The 14,644-nt window shown below is 41.8% G+C and overlaps 1 protein-coding gene across 5 annotated transcripts in view; it reads right to left on the reverse strand.

Moving 5' to 3' along the window:
• Positions 1–5,082: 5,082 nt before the first annotated feature.
• Positions 5,083–14,644, reverse strand: part of LOC111588707 (protein bicaudal D homolog 2-like) — a 43,974-nt gene continuing 34,412 nt past the window's right edge. The window contains exons 10-12 of one of the 5 annotated variants that reach the window (XM_023299213.3): positions 10,744–10,975; positions 9,020–9,112; positions 5,083–7,426 (exon numbers count right to left, since the gene is read on the reverse strand). In XM_023299213.3, coding sequence (XP_023154981.2) covers positions 9,065–9,112; positions 10,744–10,975 — 280 coding nt within the window. In that variant the 3' untranslated portion in view covers positions 5,083–7,426; positions 9,020–9,064. Of the gene's footprint in view, positions 10,976–14,644 lie in introns of all 5 variants that reach the window. The other 4 variants (XR_008602509.1, XM_023299214.3, XM_023299212.3 and 1 more) reach the window with 4 other exon arrangements.

Below are 14,644 nucleotides of genomic sequence, written 5' to 3' on the forward strand. Positions count from 1 at the left end.
CTCTCCTCTGTGCCGCTGGAAAAAAAAAAAAAAAAAAAAAGAAAGAAAGAAAGAAAAAAAAGAAAAAGAAAGAAAATGCGCGTTCCCGTCGATGCAGAGCGCGAGCACGACAATCTCATTCATTGAAAGCATGAGAAAATAAATAGGCAAATTAATTCTTTGATTTAACGAACCGCTTAGAAGCATTCTGTTTGGTTTTCTATATTTCGTCATTTCATGTTTCTATTTTTATTTCCTGCTATGATTTGGCTCTGAGGCATGACATGGGCTGTCACGTGAAGTCATGAAAAGGATGAGGGCCTATTTCAATGGAAAGCTCTGCTCTGAAAACTCCACATCTGCCCATTAGTGTGGGGGGAAAAAGGAAAAAGATCCTGGAACACGAATACTAAGTGGCACTGCATTTCCATGCCACTGCTCAGGCTTTCTCCTGATCTTTTAATTGATCATCTTTAGTTTTTCAGAATGTTCAGTGGGTGCACTCAGCTGCCTCTGTGAATCATTGTAGAGAGTAATGAGGAAGAAGGAGAAACAAATCCCGAATCTGCAGATGGATAGAGACGTAAAATGATCAAGTTCATCCAGAGGTTAAAGTCTAGTATTTTTAAGGATTTTACTCCTTGGAGGTAGAGTGAGATTATCAGCTGTGTTATTTTACTTGAGTATTTTTACAATGGGTATGCAATTTTTTGTATGACATCTGTAGTAATTTGATTTTACATTAAAAAAACACGATAAACTGATAAAATACAAAGTATTCAAACCTGTTAAAAGCTGAACCAGTGATTTCCAGTGTCTTGTGTAGGCCCCTTACATCCTTGATATCCTCTAACCTTCAGATCATTTCATTTAAATGACTGCTTGAGGCCCAAAGTGGTAAATTTATCCATTATTTTCCAAAAAAGCCAAAGATTACTATATCAACAAAGCAAATTTGTGAAGCAAAATTCTTTTCTCCCTTCCAAACACATTTAAAGAGTCCCAAACCAATATGCGTTGAAAAAACTAAACTGTGTATAAAATAAAACTAGTGCCACCTCAAACAGCTTTAACAATAAAACAGTGCTCATACTCTGATGCATCACTGACAATTTAATCATGTAAAATATATTGATATATATCACTCACAAGGTGCACATTAAGTACATTTTGCTGCTACTGCTTTTGTGCTTGTATGTTTGTTTTGTCTTGGTGTTACTACTCTTTTGAGCTATTCTTCAGGAGCGTGTGGCCGCTGACCCTGCCCACCCCTCTCTCTCTGTGTCTGTGTCTATGAATGCAGCACCCCCATCTTTTCCTAACTCGTGTCTATTCAGCTACGCACCATTAACCTCTTTTGTGGCGGCTGCTGTTGCCGCACACTTGTCGTCGGCCCCAGATCAACACAGACAACAGCAGGGACTGTGATGATAACGCCTCCCTGTCTGGCTTCTGGCCAGGCGCAGGGCCACTTCATTGACCTGTACGCCTCTCTAATAAGCTGCAGTATATGTTTCACCTCTTCCCACATTTATACCAGCACCCTGACTGCACGCTTGTCACATATTTCACTAAACACGGCTTCCTCTTTGCAGACAGAAACACATTCTTCTTTTGCTTTAACGTTCTACTTTTGTGCTTTAGAGAATAATTTTGTACGTGTCAGTGCAGAGTCTGAGAAGCCAAGTGTTTTGTGGATGACTGAACTGGAGTTTTAAATAGACCAGGGGCCCGGTGCCCCTGAGTGCATGGAGCTGCCTGTCAGTCTGTCTGGGGCATGCTGGTCCACAGAACACAGAACACCAAACAAGCCCCTGGGATACATCCTCTTCCCTGGGGCTCCTCCACTCACAACCACAGAGCAGCATTCAGGAACAGGGAGGAAAGAAGAAGAGTGAGGAGAGCAGAATTAGGAGGGGAATGGTGAGAGACAGAAATGGAGAATATATGAAAAAAGCCAATTAGGACTAACAAAGATAGAGGACTGGAATGGCGGATGAGCAGCCGAGCTGAAAGATGGGTGTGAAAGTCGAGACAGATAAGCGTGAGATGAGCCACCTTGAGCTTTTTGCACTTATCTGAATCTCTCATGGTGAAAAAGCCCCAATCAGCTGCCTAATCACACTCTAGACCGGGGTGCCAGTCTCTATTTATCCACCTTTTTTCAGGTGCAAATTAAAGTCTCGTGTAGATTGAATCAACACTTAATCTGTTATTTGCTGCCATTTTGAGACCACACCAACAGCTGTGTGGAGATACTACAGACAAGATCTGTGAGTCACAGCAGGGAGGACACTCACACCCACTGTCCACTGTCGGGAATAAGGAATGTTTTAATGCATCATCAAGCTGAGCTCATGCTCCACAGGTCGTAAAATTTGCTAACATCCTCAATGGCATTAATTCTGCTCCGGCAGAGCTGATCAGAAATGTGTGTGTGTGTGTGTTTAAAGCCAGTTCATGTGAGGCATGTGTGGTACTGATGATTGGTGTTGCAAGTATAGACCAGCTGATCGCTGCTCTCTTCAGGCTCCTCATAGATTCATCACATGACAGGGTTGGCTGACACACGGAAAGAAGACTCTTTGTAAGAGCACACAAACACTTAGTCTCTCTTTTAAGGCCAACAATAGACCTTCAAGTAACTTTTAGGGACTCGAGCTGTAGAATGGCAACCCCAAGTGGTGGAATTTAATAATGCATCCGCTGAGATATGAAACAGCTGCTGCATGAATCCCCCTCCGCCCTGAGTTTAATCACAGCACCTGCATATTAATAGAGCAGGACCAGTGCCATGGAATGAAGCCTACTGACCCATATTTCCTTTGCCAGTTGAGGGAGGATATATGAGACGACTGGCACCAACAAAGGCTCCACTGTTGCTACAGTGATGTCATTAGTTGTCAGTGAATTAACCTCTTCCCTCATTAATAAACTGACATTTCAGTTCAGTCAGAGGAGCTCGTGGTAAATGGCAGTAGCTGGTTTAATTGAATCAGCTAGTCACCTGGTTAAACTGGTCTCAGATTTAATTCCTGTGCAGACTGCCAGCTCTAAATGTTACAGTTGTAATCTTTAATGAATTTTACTTTACTTGTCACACATGTTGTCTGTGGCTTTGGATGATGTTTTCTATTTCATCCACTAAACTTACCACTGAGTAGTGTTATGGTAAGTGTATTATCCAGTTTCTTCTGGAGCTACAACCAAATTACGGACCACTTTATGAAGGTGCAACACTAAATAATGAGTTTCCTCAACTGCTCATTGTTGATGCAACTATTTATATTTTTGCGGAACTATGTCCAGGTTGTTAGATTATATTCCACATGTTTGTTCGGGAACTAAGTTCTCTAGTGAAGAAATATGTGGGAAAGGATTAAAAAAGATAAAATATACAGTATAAGAAACAGCTACCTCTTCATGCAGCTTTTCAGAATTTGGCAGGGACTGTCTGCCTTTCCAAATATCCTGAATATAATCGCCCATGCAAACATTGATGCATTGAATACATCAAAAAGTGAAATTAAAACATTACTAAAGACAATATTTTTTAAAAAAGGCAATAATGAAGCATTAGATAAGACATAATATATGATAGAAATGCCTGTCTGTACAGGGTTTTTTTAACAACTTTTTGAACTGAGGTACTGATTGAGTTTTTCTGACAGTAAGGGGAAGTTTGATCCAGGGTGTTGGGGCTAAAGGAGCCAAAGCATGGCTCCGCTTAGTTTAAACAACAGCTGATTCTCTGATCATAGGCAGCTATAGGTGCAGAAGAAAGGCCTAAAAGTTCCGAAATGTGCAGCAGTGTCAGACTATGTATTCAAAAGTAATCAAGAGATTCTGAAATTGAATTCTGTAACAAATGGGGAACCGGTGTAGGAGATAAGTCGTGAAGTAGTTTAGATAAATTTAAATCATTAAATATACAAACCGAGAATATGGTTTATTTAAAAACAAAAAATCCACATTGAAAGAAGGTTACACACTCGTGTGAGACTGCTGGTACTGTATATATTACTGAGGGTTACTAATAACCAATAGCCTACCAATAAACTACTAAACAATAAATAACCAGCTCTAGGCAGAGACATGAAAAGAGTTGCTAGATATTATGGGCAAACAGGTGAAATATTTTGAAAGATTTTGCTGCTTCAAGAGGTGTAAATGCAGATTTTAACAAACCTACAGAGAAAATACAAGTGAGGTAGTCTAATTATGGACAATTCCAATATGAAAAAAGGAAGATAGAATATCAGCTGTTATACACCCAAGAGTGTTTAATGTCTTGTTTAACCGAAGTTTAAAAGCCATTTGGAACGTGATGAGAGATGTTAACAGAATGTTTTACCTCATCTGGTAGGTCAGTGGAGGTACATTAGATAAAAATCAGGTTAAGAAACCAGAGATTTAAATGTGATAACAGAGATTGTACTTTATCAGGATATTATATTAATTTTCCAATCCTTTGATAAAGGATTCATTTCATCCACTATTTAAAAATTGATATAATTCATTTGAATTCATGCGTATAAATACAAACGACCTTTCAGCTACGAGAAAAGTCCTCTACAGCAAATGTGTGCTTCTTTTGAATTCAAGTGCAGTGTGCTTTTGAAAATAGCCCCGAAGCATTTCTCCTCCATCGTGAATCACTGCTGTATTAATTGGGGAGAGAGCCGGTCTCCAGAGCCTGGACAGGAAATGCTGGGTGTACCAAAGGTCAAACAGAAACTGGGTCCGATCTGCGCGTGGGCGTATTTCCAGAAGGAAGGGAGAGGGGAGGAGAGGGGGGAAAAAAAGAAGAAAAGGGAAATGGAGAGAGGCAGAGGAGGGAGAGGGAGGAGCGAGGTTTAAGCTAGACAGCAGAGAAAAGACAGAGAGAGAGGAGGGTTGAGAGGGTGGTTGGAGGTGTTTTCGTGCATTGTGTGAAATATGATCATGTCCTGGAGCCGCTTAGACAGCTGGGAAGTTCCCCTTCCACTGACTTCCAGCTGGGAACACTCTGATGAGACATGGGGGCTGCAGACCATCCACTTCCCTGCTTAACCCTTCATCTGCTGCCGTGTGTGGAGCTATAAATAACAACGCTGAAACCGCTTGGAACTTAAGTCACGTTTATTGATTTTAGCCAGTATGACTACCCTTACACAGACATACCACCTCTCAGCTAGAAAACAAACAAAACACTTTCAGAGGATTAGTTCAGCAGTAATACATCAGACTTAATTTTTTCCCTAGTTTTTTTTTTTTTTTAAACACCCTGACAAAAGTTTACATGTTTGTTTTCAACTCTGTGTAAAGGTCCCATGACTGAGAAACATGCATATGACATTTAGCCGTAATCAATATGCCACTAATCATAATGCACATTATTGATAAGAATACAGTACTGCATGACAATTCAAATAAATACCAACGTACAGGTGAAGTCGTTATTTCATATAAAGATATCAAACTCTCATTATGGATCAATACTGAAACACAATATGACAATATAAAGTTTGCACAGCTAATTTTATTATCACAATGCTATCGCTTCCAGCAAACAGAAAACTTTGTTGTTTTTGTTAAAATGTAAAACAGTATTTGAAATTGCACTTTTATGTTTTAGCTTCTTATCCATATTGGTAACTTTAACGCCTCAACAAACAAGCATTGGCTGTAATGGCACTATTCAAGCTTGTTGATGCAGATTTTGTTTTCTGTTTCCTGAAAACATAATGCTCAAAGATGATGTAAAAAAAAAAAAAAAAAAGATTCAATAATAATAATAATAAAAAAAACAAACAAAACTCAAATTGGACAAAAAGAAAGAGAAAATGCACTCTCTGCACATTTTTTCAACAATACTATTGATATCACATTACCTTCACCAAACAAAGCTAGAGATACGTAGATGTTTCCAATAGTACACTGATCTACCCCAACACATTACAGATGCTTGGAGCATTTTGTTCAATAACAGGAGGCCAAAGGGATTTCTTTTGGTTCCCAAAGTTTGATAAAAAAAAACAAAAAACAACCTTTTCTTAATACCCCTGAATTTATTGAATGGATCACTGACTTGCAGAATTCAATACAATTTCAATTTTATTGAGCTAATTTCAAAACTATTATCTCACTCATGCAGAAAGGGGTTAAATTCCCTTTGCGCTTATTGCTGCTCACAGTCATTTTGAACCCAAAGTCCTCACCTATAAAAAAACAAAACATAAAACACTAGTCTAAGATTCTCCCTTGAAACAATGAAAGGCACTACTGGTCAGAAACGAAGAACTAAACAAACCAAAAACAAAACCCCGGCGCTCACAGGGGAGCACCATGGCCCGAACTACACCTTTCTCAGTGACGGCTTGTCTTCTTTCTTGTCATCTTTATTCTTTTCAACCTAAACGGTGTACCAAGATATGGCACGATAAACGAAGAGAGAATGAAACAATTCCAATTTGGAATTTAATCGTTGCACTTGTAGAGAATTCTGAAAATCAGTGATCCCGTTTCAGTGGAACGCCCTCGGTAAGAAGCTAGGAAAAGCATATCACGTCTCTCAAATTTTTCCCAACACACAACTTACCTATTTGAGTCAGAGCGTTGTCAAGTTTCATTGTGTCATTTTGAACTATTCCTAGGAATAATAAATACATGAAAAAACCCCAGAATTTGATCACCCTGGATTTTTTTTTTTTTTGTATAGAACATGGCAGTAGAACAAACATAACAGAAAACCAACAGCATAACATACGATGTAACAAAACATTTGAAGAATGATTATTTGATGGATAAAATCTTGAGGACAGAGTCATAATAGTACGTTTGTGGTTTGTAGAGCCTTTACTTGAGTACACATTATCTCATATTTGTATTCAGAAAGTTCAGGAGGACGTTTTATCCTATAGTCTTATAACCTATATTGGATAACTCACAAACCATAGTACTACCATGCTTTCCTAGAGGTTAACAATAATAGTATGTTATATCCTATATAATGAAAGTGCACAGATTAAGAAAACAATAAACTAAAATTTTAAAAAAAAGATGAAACCCAACAAAAGAACCTGTTGATTTACATTGAGAAACAACCACACATCCCCTGGCTTCTCATTGGACGGTTAGATTAGCCAATCACAATCTGTTTCAGAATGTCAAGTTCACTGGATTTGTGAGAAATTGGCTTCCGGCAGCTGCACGCAGAAATGAGGCCAAGTGTCATTGTAATACGCTTCACATTTTAGTGTTCAAAAGCAAGGGCCACTGAATTGACTGAAAAATCAGTGTTTTCATTTAGCGATTTCCACTTAGCTGTTTAGCTAAGCTTGGTTGTTTTGTTTTTGTCTTCAAGTCCAAATAAAATATAGCGCTAACTCTTTTCGGCGAACCCAATCGGCTGCGAGAATGGACCTTGTGTTGGTGCTTCGTCGTCCGTGCGGAATTACTGTAATTACTGCAAAATGGAGAAACAAACAAATGATCAGCATCGTTAGCATAGTTGGTCATCCGAGAACGACTGTTTGCAAGGTCAGCGGCTGAGTCCACACAGACGGAGTAGATGGTGGCCACAGTTAGTCAAAGCATCGGACGGCGATGTTAGGGGCGCTCGAAGCCAAACAGTGTTACGTCAGGAGCTGTTGTGTCACATCAGCGCTGTCGATATGTTTTTGAGGAGCTGATGTGGAAGCGCATTCACCACAAATTATCCTGCGGGTGCAGTTAGGAAGCCAATGACTCACAAGTACCACGACCTTTCATTCACAGGACAGAGATGAAGCCACATCCCAACACCCAGTTCAAAGGACATGGGTCTTTCTCATAATGCCATGCAAGGTAATGAAAAAAAACGTGTTATGTTTTCGACATGCAGGCTTTCGACAAATCAGAAACAAGATGCATCGTGAGAAGGAAAACTTAAAGGTGACATGGGAGGAGCCCGCAGGCAGAGGTAGGAGGAGCTTTTTAGGTGGCATATTGTAATGACACCGGATAAGTCAGACATTGATTTCAAACTAGTTGGAGCGAAGTGGGAATTCATCTATCTAGAAAATGGGAATTCTAATCACAATCACATTCTGGGAACTACCTACTGCTCTGTGAATCCACGGAGCCTATACAAGGGAAAAGGGTCCGGAGGCTCAGCTAATTTGAATCAATGTCTTCTGGTTGATTGAGCAACCAGCCTTCAGTTTTTTTTTTAATCCTCCAAATATCACCAAGATTTTCTCCCCTTTAGGAAAATCCTGGACTCATTTCTCCACAACATCAGCTCTCAGCCACACATCTGGCTTTCTTCACCAGCATGTCTAGCTTTTCTTATCTCCTCTCTCAGGAGCTGCTTTACAACATGAGTAGTTCTCCCTGCTCTACTCCCCAAACCTTTTCTCCGTCAGCGCAAACTGATAGAAACAGAATATATCGCACCTGTAAGTTAAGTGATTTTGAAACATAAGAGTGACTGACCTCTGAGGAGGCTGCTTTTTTTTTTCTTTTTCCCCTAATGTGTACAATAACCTTGTCTCCATGCTGTGTGCTGTGGCTTATGGATGCTCGCACAAGCAGGGTTGACCGCTGACGTTGTTCCTTTTCATTTGTACTTAAGAGGAACGAATACTGTAGTTGGATCCTGCAAGATTATAACCTGAATATGGTCGCATTAAGAATATAGAGTTTAATATATAGCTAGGTAGTAGTAAAAAATGCAAAATTTTTTATAAACCTTGCAGGATTTCCTCATATCAACCCTGCTTTTAGCATCATAAAGCTAATGTGTCTATGATCCACAAGCAGTACATGGATTTTATAAACACAAGCCCCACTTCTATTTTTACTATTTGCGTAATGCTAGCTTGCAAGGGGTTAAAGCTATCGTCAATACTAAAACAGTACGTTCTTTTGTCCTCACACACCAAACAAAGGAAAAGAAGTGACAGGCCCTCTATTTGCAATGGTTACAAACAGAGTACACACATGAGGGCCCTTCACTTCAACACTGAGATATACACACAGGCAAAATTCAGAAACACAACGTATGCGAGGACGTTACCTGACAAAAATATTCAGAGGGCAATTTTCCCCACAATTCCTCATTCTAGTTAAAGGGTGAGTGGTGATGCTGGGGGAGCAAGCTGCTGACAATCTATGAGAGAGAAGGTCGTCATAGCGACCGAGCAAACAGACACAGATTAGAGACATAAGGAAAGGGATTTCAGCCACATAACCACACAGAAATTATTTCAGAGCTCTCAGCAATCTCCCAGAAATAGCGCGGGGAGACAGAGGATGGGGAGAGAAAAGGAAAAGAAGAGCGTTAGCTCAAGCAGAGACACGAGGACAGGGCTTTACATCAACAGATAGATAAACATATCAAGTGTTTGGGTCGACAGGCACTTTTGCCGAGTAGTCGGTTGGTTTTGTTTGCAGATTTATTATCCAGATGTGAGTACGTTTTTGATTTGTGCTCTTCTAGGATTTTAAAAAACCATCTTTGATCAAAACTATATTGTATCTCTGTTCACAGTAATCATTATATCCATTTTAACAGAAGTAGGAACCTGAGGCACCTATGCTGAAGTGCACTTAATTTAGATGTGGAGATCGATTTGTCAAACTTTCCTTCTTTCTTGCAATATGGCTCTGAAAAAATCCATCGCAACATAATGGGTCACATGGAGTAGATAGCCCTCCTATATTTCACCAGACACCAATTAACGTCTCTTTTCACAATGTAGAGCCCTGTAGTACATGAGTTTGTCTTATACCACACACCTGACAACAGAAAAACAGTTTAAAAAGCGTTTTCAGCTGCAAAGCCATGCGATTCTACTGACTCTATTGTATTGGTGTGCTAGCATCACAGCTTTAAAATGATCCTGAAATAAACACCTGTGGTCACAGGTGCTCCTTTTCTGCCCAAACAATTCCATCATAAAACCATCAACCCACTTATGAGTTTTGAATTTCTGTGTAGAATCATATTACGCTCCCCGAGACAGAAAGCAGGGGGAGCTTGCATATTTTAGTTAGTTTTCTTGTTGTAAACATTAAAGAGTGACTTGATTAGAAAGTGGGCTTCTGGGCAAAGGTCCGTCCTGGGGGAACCAGGACGGAGAGGCAGGGGGGAGAAGGGGGCTTTTATTAAAGGAGCACCAATGCCGACAGACAAGCCAAAGGACAGAGGATGTCATATTTAGTCGTGAGACCATCAGACTGACATCATCTTTACAAGTCTCCACCCCCACAATGTGTTAATGTCACCAGGCAAGCCACTCAGGGGGCCAATAAACAAGCACAGAAGCTGCCACCTTTTACATCATACGTACAGCACCATGACAGCGGAAAGAATAGACACTCCATAATATCCACATAACCCCCAATATAACCAGGGCCCTATAATCCCACATGCCATATATGTCTACTACAGTCCAAACGTCTAGTGCACACTGTACATACATCTGCATTCCCCTAAGCGTTTACACTAGCATACACGAGCAGCTGGTTAGTCACACAGCAGTCCCTAGAGGAGCGCAGGCTGGTCAGGGAGCTAAGCGAGCGAGTGGGGCTCTTTAACACTAAGGCAGGGAGGGTTCGGCCCGTGAGCCCCCTCCCCTCTGTACACAGCAGTCCCATGCGGACGTTTCAGCCGCCTCAGTCGCAGTAGATCTTGTACTTCTCGCTGCAGAAGACCACTGGGCCTCCCAGAATGCCGTTGGGCATGGCATTGTTGTGCTCTGGTCGGCCGGAGCCAGAGCAGGTGAGACTCTGACTTACATGGGGGTTGTTGGTGGTGCTGCTGGCTGCCTTGCTGCGTGTCTTGGCCCGGCCGGCGGTGCCTCCACGGCGGGTCTGCTCGTGATCGAATTCCAGGTCTTCCAGACGCTGTGTCAGAGCCAGCTTCTGCTGGATGGCCATCCGCAGCAGAGAGTTGAGGGTCTTCTTCTCATCCTCTGCTGCAGCCAGCTGCCTCTGCATCTCATCCAGCTGGGTGACATATTCGTCACACCTGTAGGAGACACACACACACACACACACACACACACACACAGAGCAATGTAAAGTGTGTTACAAAGTCGTCCACATTAAAGCAGAAAGGACATCATCATGAGGTTTTCTGGTATCACACCACAAGGAGGCACTGCTGTAACAGAATTTGCCTCAGTGGAACTGTTAGTTAGTTGGGTCTTTATTACATTTGCAATAAACTGATAAACTACTATCATGACATACATTTCTGAACCAAATGTTTCAGATCCTGGCACCAACACTGACTACAATAAGTGAAACTGAAGCGCTTAGTTAGGACTTTCTGCCTGGTTGATCTGTGATTTTGTCACCACCAGGTGGCGCCATTGGGCCACACAGTGCAGGTTGGACAGACTAGCAGAGCTCCAGCAACATTAACTTATGACTTCATCAGTCATGTCCATCCTCTCCACCAAATTCCTCCAACTAAGTACATTTCCAGTCCCTTGCAAAGACATTTTGCAAGATAAAATGACAGACTCTGACCTAAACTGAATCTAAATCTTTGCTTTTTGGATTCACATGGCTGCTGCTACAGGACATGACTGTCATTCATGAGACCGGAGCGTAGCTTACAGCTTCTTAGAATAATATGAGTGTATGTGCAGCAGACGTTAAGAATAGATCATGTAAACAAAGGATGAACGCATTAACCTAAGGGTCACTGAGAAGATCCTCCCTGTGTCACCTGAAGAACAGGCTGAGGAGGGGAGTAAGAGAAGATGGAATGTGGTTCATTGCTCTGAGCAGTAGCTGTTGACACTTGATCTCTAGTTTTCCAGCTGCAGTGAGACACTATCACTTCTATGCATCTCTTCCATCTCCCATCTGTGTGCGGAATAGCACAAGAAATTAGTCTGTCTCCCTCCTGCTTCTTATCACTGGCTGCTGCACTGCGGCATTATCACCTGTCTCCTGCTGTTCTTGCATGTGTGTGTCTCTAACACTGGACAGGTACAATAAGTGGGTCACTCAACAGGAATTCAGTGTGGGGGGGGTTTATATCATCACTTTCCATCTGCTGTTGTCATGCTTATGTTTCATTTTCATGCTTTTTTTCCTTTGCCAGCCCTTTTCCCCCCTTCATTTTCATTACGTAGCTCAATCATTCATTTTGTTCTTTCTATCACATCCTCTCTTGGGTCTTATCTCCCTCTCAGGATCCCTAACTTTCTCGCTGCTGTCTCCATCTGTCTGCCTGCATCAGTCCCTTTCTTTCTCTTCATCTTGTTCGTCCCTGCTGTCAGTGTTGCTGACAAAGCAATGTGAGTGGCATTCTTCAGTAATGACTGACACACCTCCACAAAGGGAGAGGTTGGTTAGTAAGCATCGCCTCATCCTTCAACTCTACAGCACCAAAAATGTTCAGATATAATACAACTGGTAGTTAGCCTCGCCCTATTCTTTTTTATTAATGTGGTGCTTAAGCATTTACTTTAAGTGGGAATGCCCCAACCTGTGGTAATAGTTCCGCCTTTGAAAACCCACAGTAATTAGTTATCTCATGCCATTTGTCTATTATTAAACCTGTCACTTTCCCAGCAGGACTGTAAGACCTGTTCTTGTTTGATCAGTGGCTAGTGACTGCTTGAACTATTGCATTGCTAAAAACAACAATAACAAAAAAAAACATTATTCAACTGAATCATCAAAACTTGTTTTCTGTCAACAAGTAAAAAAATGTTGAGATTCTTTGGGCCTTTTCCAACCAAAATCTGTCATTTCAAGTGTGATTGTGCAATTTTAGTCTGGTCTTTCAATTTCTTGCTTCGTGATGGTTGTAAATTGTACAAATATAGTCAAACAAGGGACAATGCTCAAAGAACAAGTTAGATAGCCCACAGAACCTGAAAAATCTTTTCTTGTTTAAGTCTTGAAGGGAAAATCTAAGACCAAAAGAAGCATCTGCAATGAGGAAGCGCAGATGTTTTCCCTGTGTGTGGTGCTGCACGTGGTTATGGGCCACGTGAACTCTGGCCTTGCCAGACCACCATACAAACATAAACCATGCCCTCCCCTCTTGCGTATGCAGCTTGATTCCCTGTGGGACACACACCCAGACAATAGGGATCAGTGCTACTTCATTAAACCCAGTATGAGATGGGGCGACAACCCCGGACGGGGCAGGGGGGCTGGTGTGCCTTCAGACAGTTCAGTCACTCCAGCATGGGGGGTGAGAGGCTGCACGTTTTTTCCCGGGAAAAAAAACAGAGGTCTATTCTGGGGAATGGGGGATACAATAGGAACCTTTTTGCCCCTGCAGATCGAGTGTTGTGGCACAATAGCTGAAGGGGGTCGGGATGTGGCTGCAGGCCTTTTGAGGATGAAGAGTCACTATATTTGCAACGTTGCCAAACCGCAATTTTGTCTGCATCTTGCTGTGGCGGTTTACAGTAACTGAGAGCAGTTAATGGCTGCAGCTATTGAAATGTTCATATAGATGTGGTTCATAGTCGATAATGTTCCCAAAGCAAACACACACAATAGCTTCTCAGCTGTAGTCTTGTCTGGAGCTGGATTGGTCATGGTGGGATGGATTTCACATCACACGGAGAGGGAGTATGGAGGAGGAGAACAGAATGAAGGAAACAACGATGGAAAGGGAATGCAGCTAAAAACAGAAGAACAGGGTGACTGAGGGTGTATATTTGAGAAGAAAACGTGACTTGGACTAATGGTTTGCCTGTTAATCAGTGGAAGCAGAAGGGGAGAGCATGTCGAGGCATGTCTTAGGAATGTTGGAGGCAGGAGCTCACTGTTAACATGACACCAGAGACTGCAGCTGGAGAGGCACACAGAAAGAGAGGGAGAAGGACACACACACACTCGTTCATGAGATTCTCACAGAACGAAATAAACTCTAAAATCTCAAGTAACTCTAATGCCAAAAGGAGGCGCACACTGCAGCGTAAGATTACACAAAGGCTCACACAAAAACCTACACATTCTTTCATTTCCACTCCATCTCTCTTCCCCTTTTCTCAAAGACCACACATCTTTGTATCTGAGAGTTTTTCACATCTCAGAAACCCACCTTTACAGATTTTGTCAGAGCAGTGATTACCATAAAAAAAAAGGGCCGTCAAATTAGGCTCCTGCAGTGGGCTTTAACTGAAAGCCTGGTCCTTCCTCTCTTTCTTTTCCAGATAACTAGAGAACCGGGTGTTTGGCAGCGAGGAAGGACGGAAGGGGGACGGAGGGGCGCTAAGAGGGGGGGAGTGTGGGAAACCTCACTCAGGCAAGTCCCCTAGCCTCTCAAAGAGTCCCATGACCCAACTCTGTGCCGTATAGGACAAAATTTACATACCAATACATGAGTGCCATAAACAGACTGAATGTAACTCATGCACAGGCTCCAGAATGGTGGGGTTCAGAGGCTCATCATCATCGGAGGAGGTGCTTTAGGCACATGGAGGAATACAGATGCACTGAGGTGGTAAAAAGCAAGCAAAACATCTGAAGCCTCTCAAGCAAAAAAAGCTTAAACAAACAAATATGATCTCACTGTTCCAACAATGATAAGCATTACAACTCATAGCCCCCCAGAGTAAAAAATGATGTCATGAGTAGATGCAAGATCTGGTTGCCTTTGCGCATAAATAGTTCAGCGTTACCTGCTTCCAGTAGCACACCTAAAACCCATGACAAC

Source organism: Amphiprion ocellaris, chromosome 8 (genome assembly GCF_022539595.1).
Source record: "Amphiprion ocellaris isolate individual 3 ecotype Okinawa chromosome 8, ASM2253959v1, whole genome shotgun sequence".
Classification (NCBI taxonomy): domain Eukaryota; kingdom Metazoa; phylum Chordata; class Actinopteri; family Pomacentridae; genus Amphiprion; species Amphiprion ocellaris.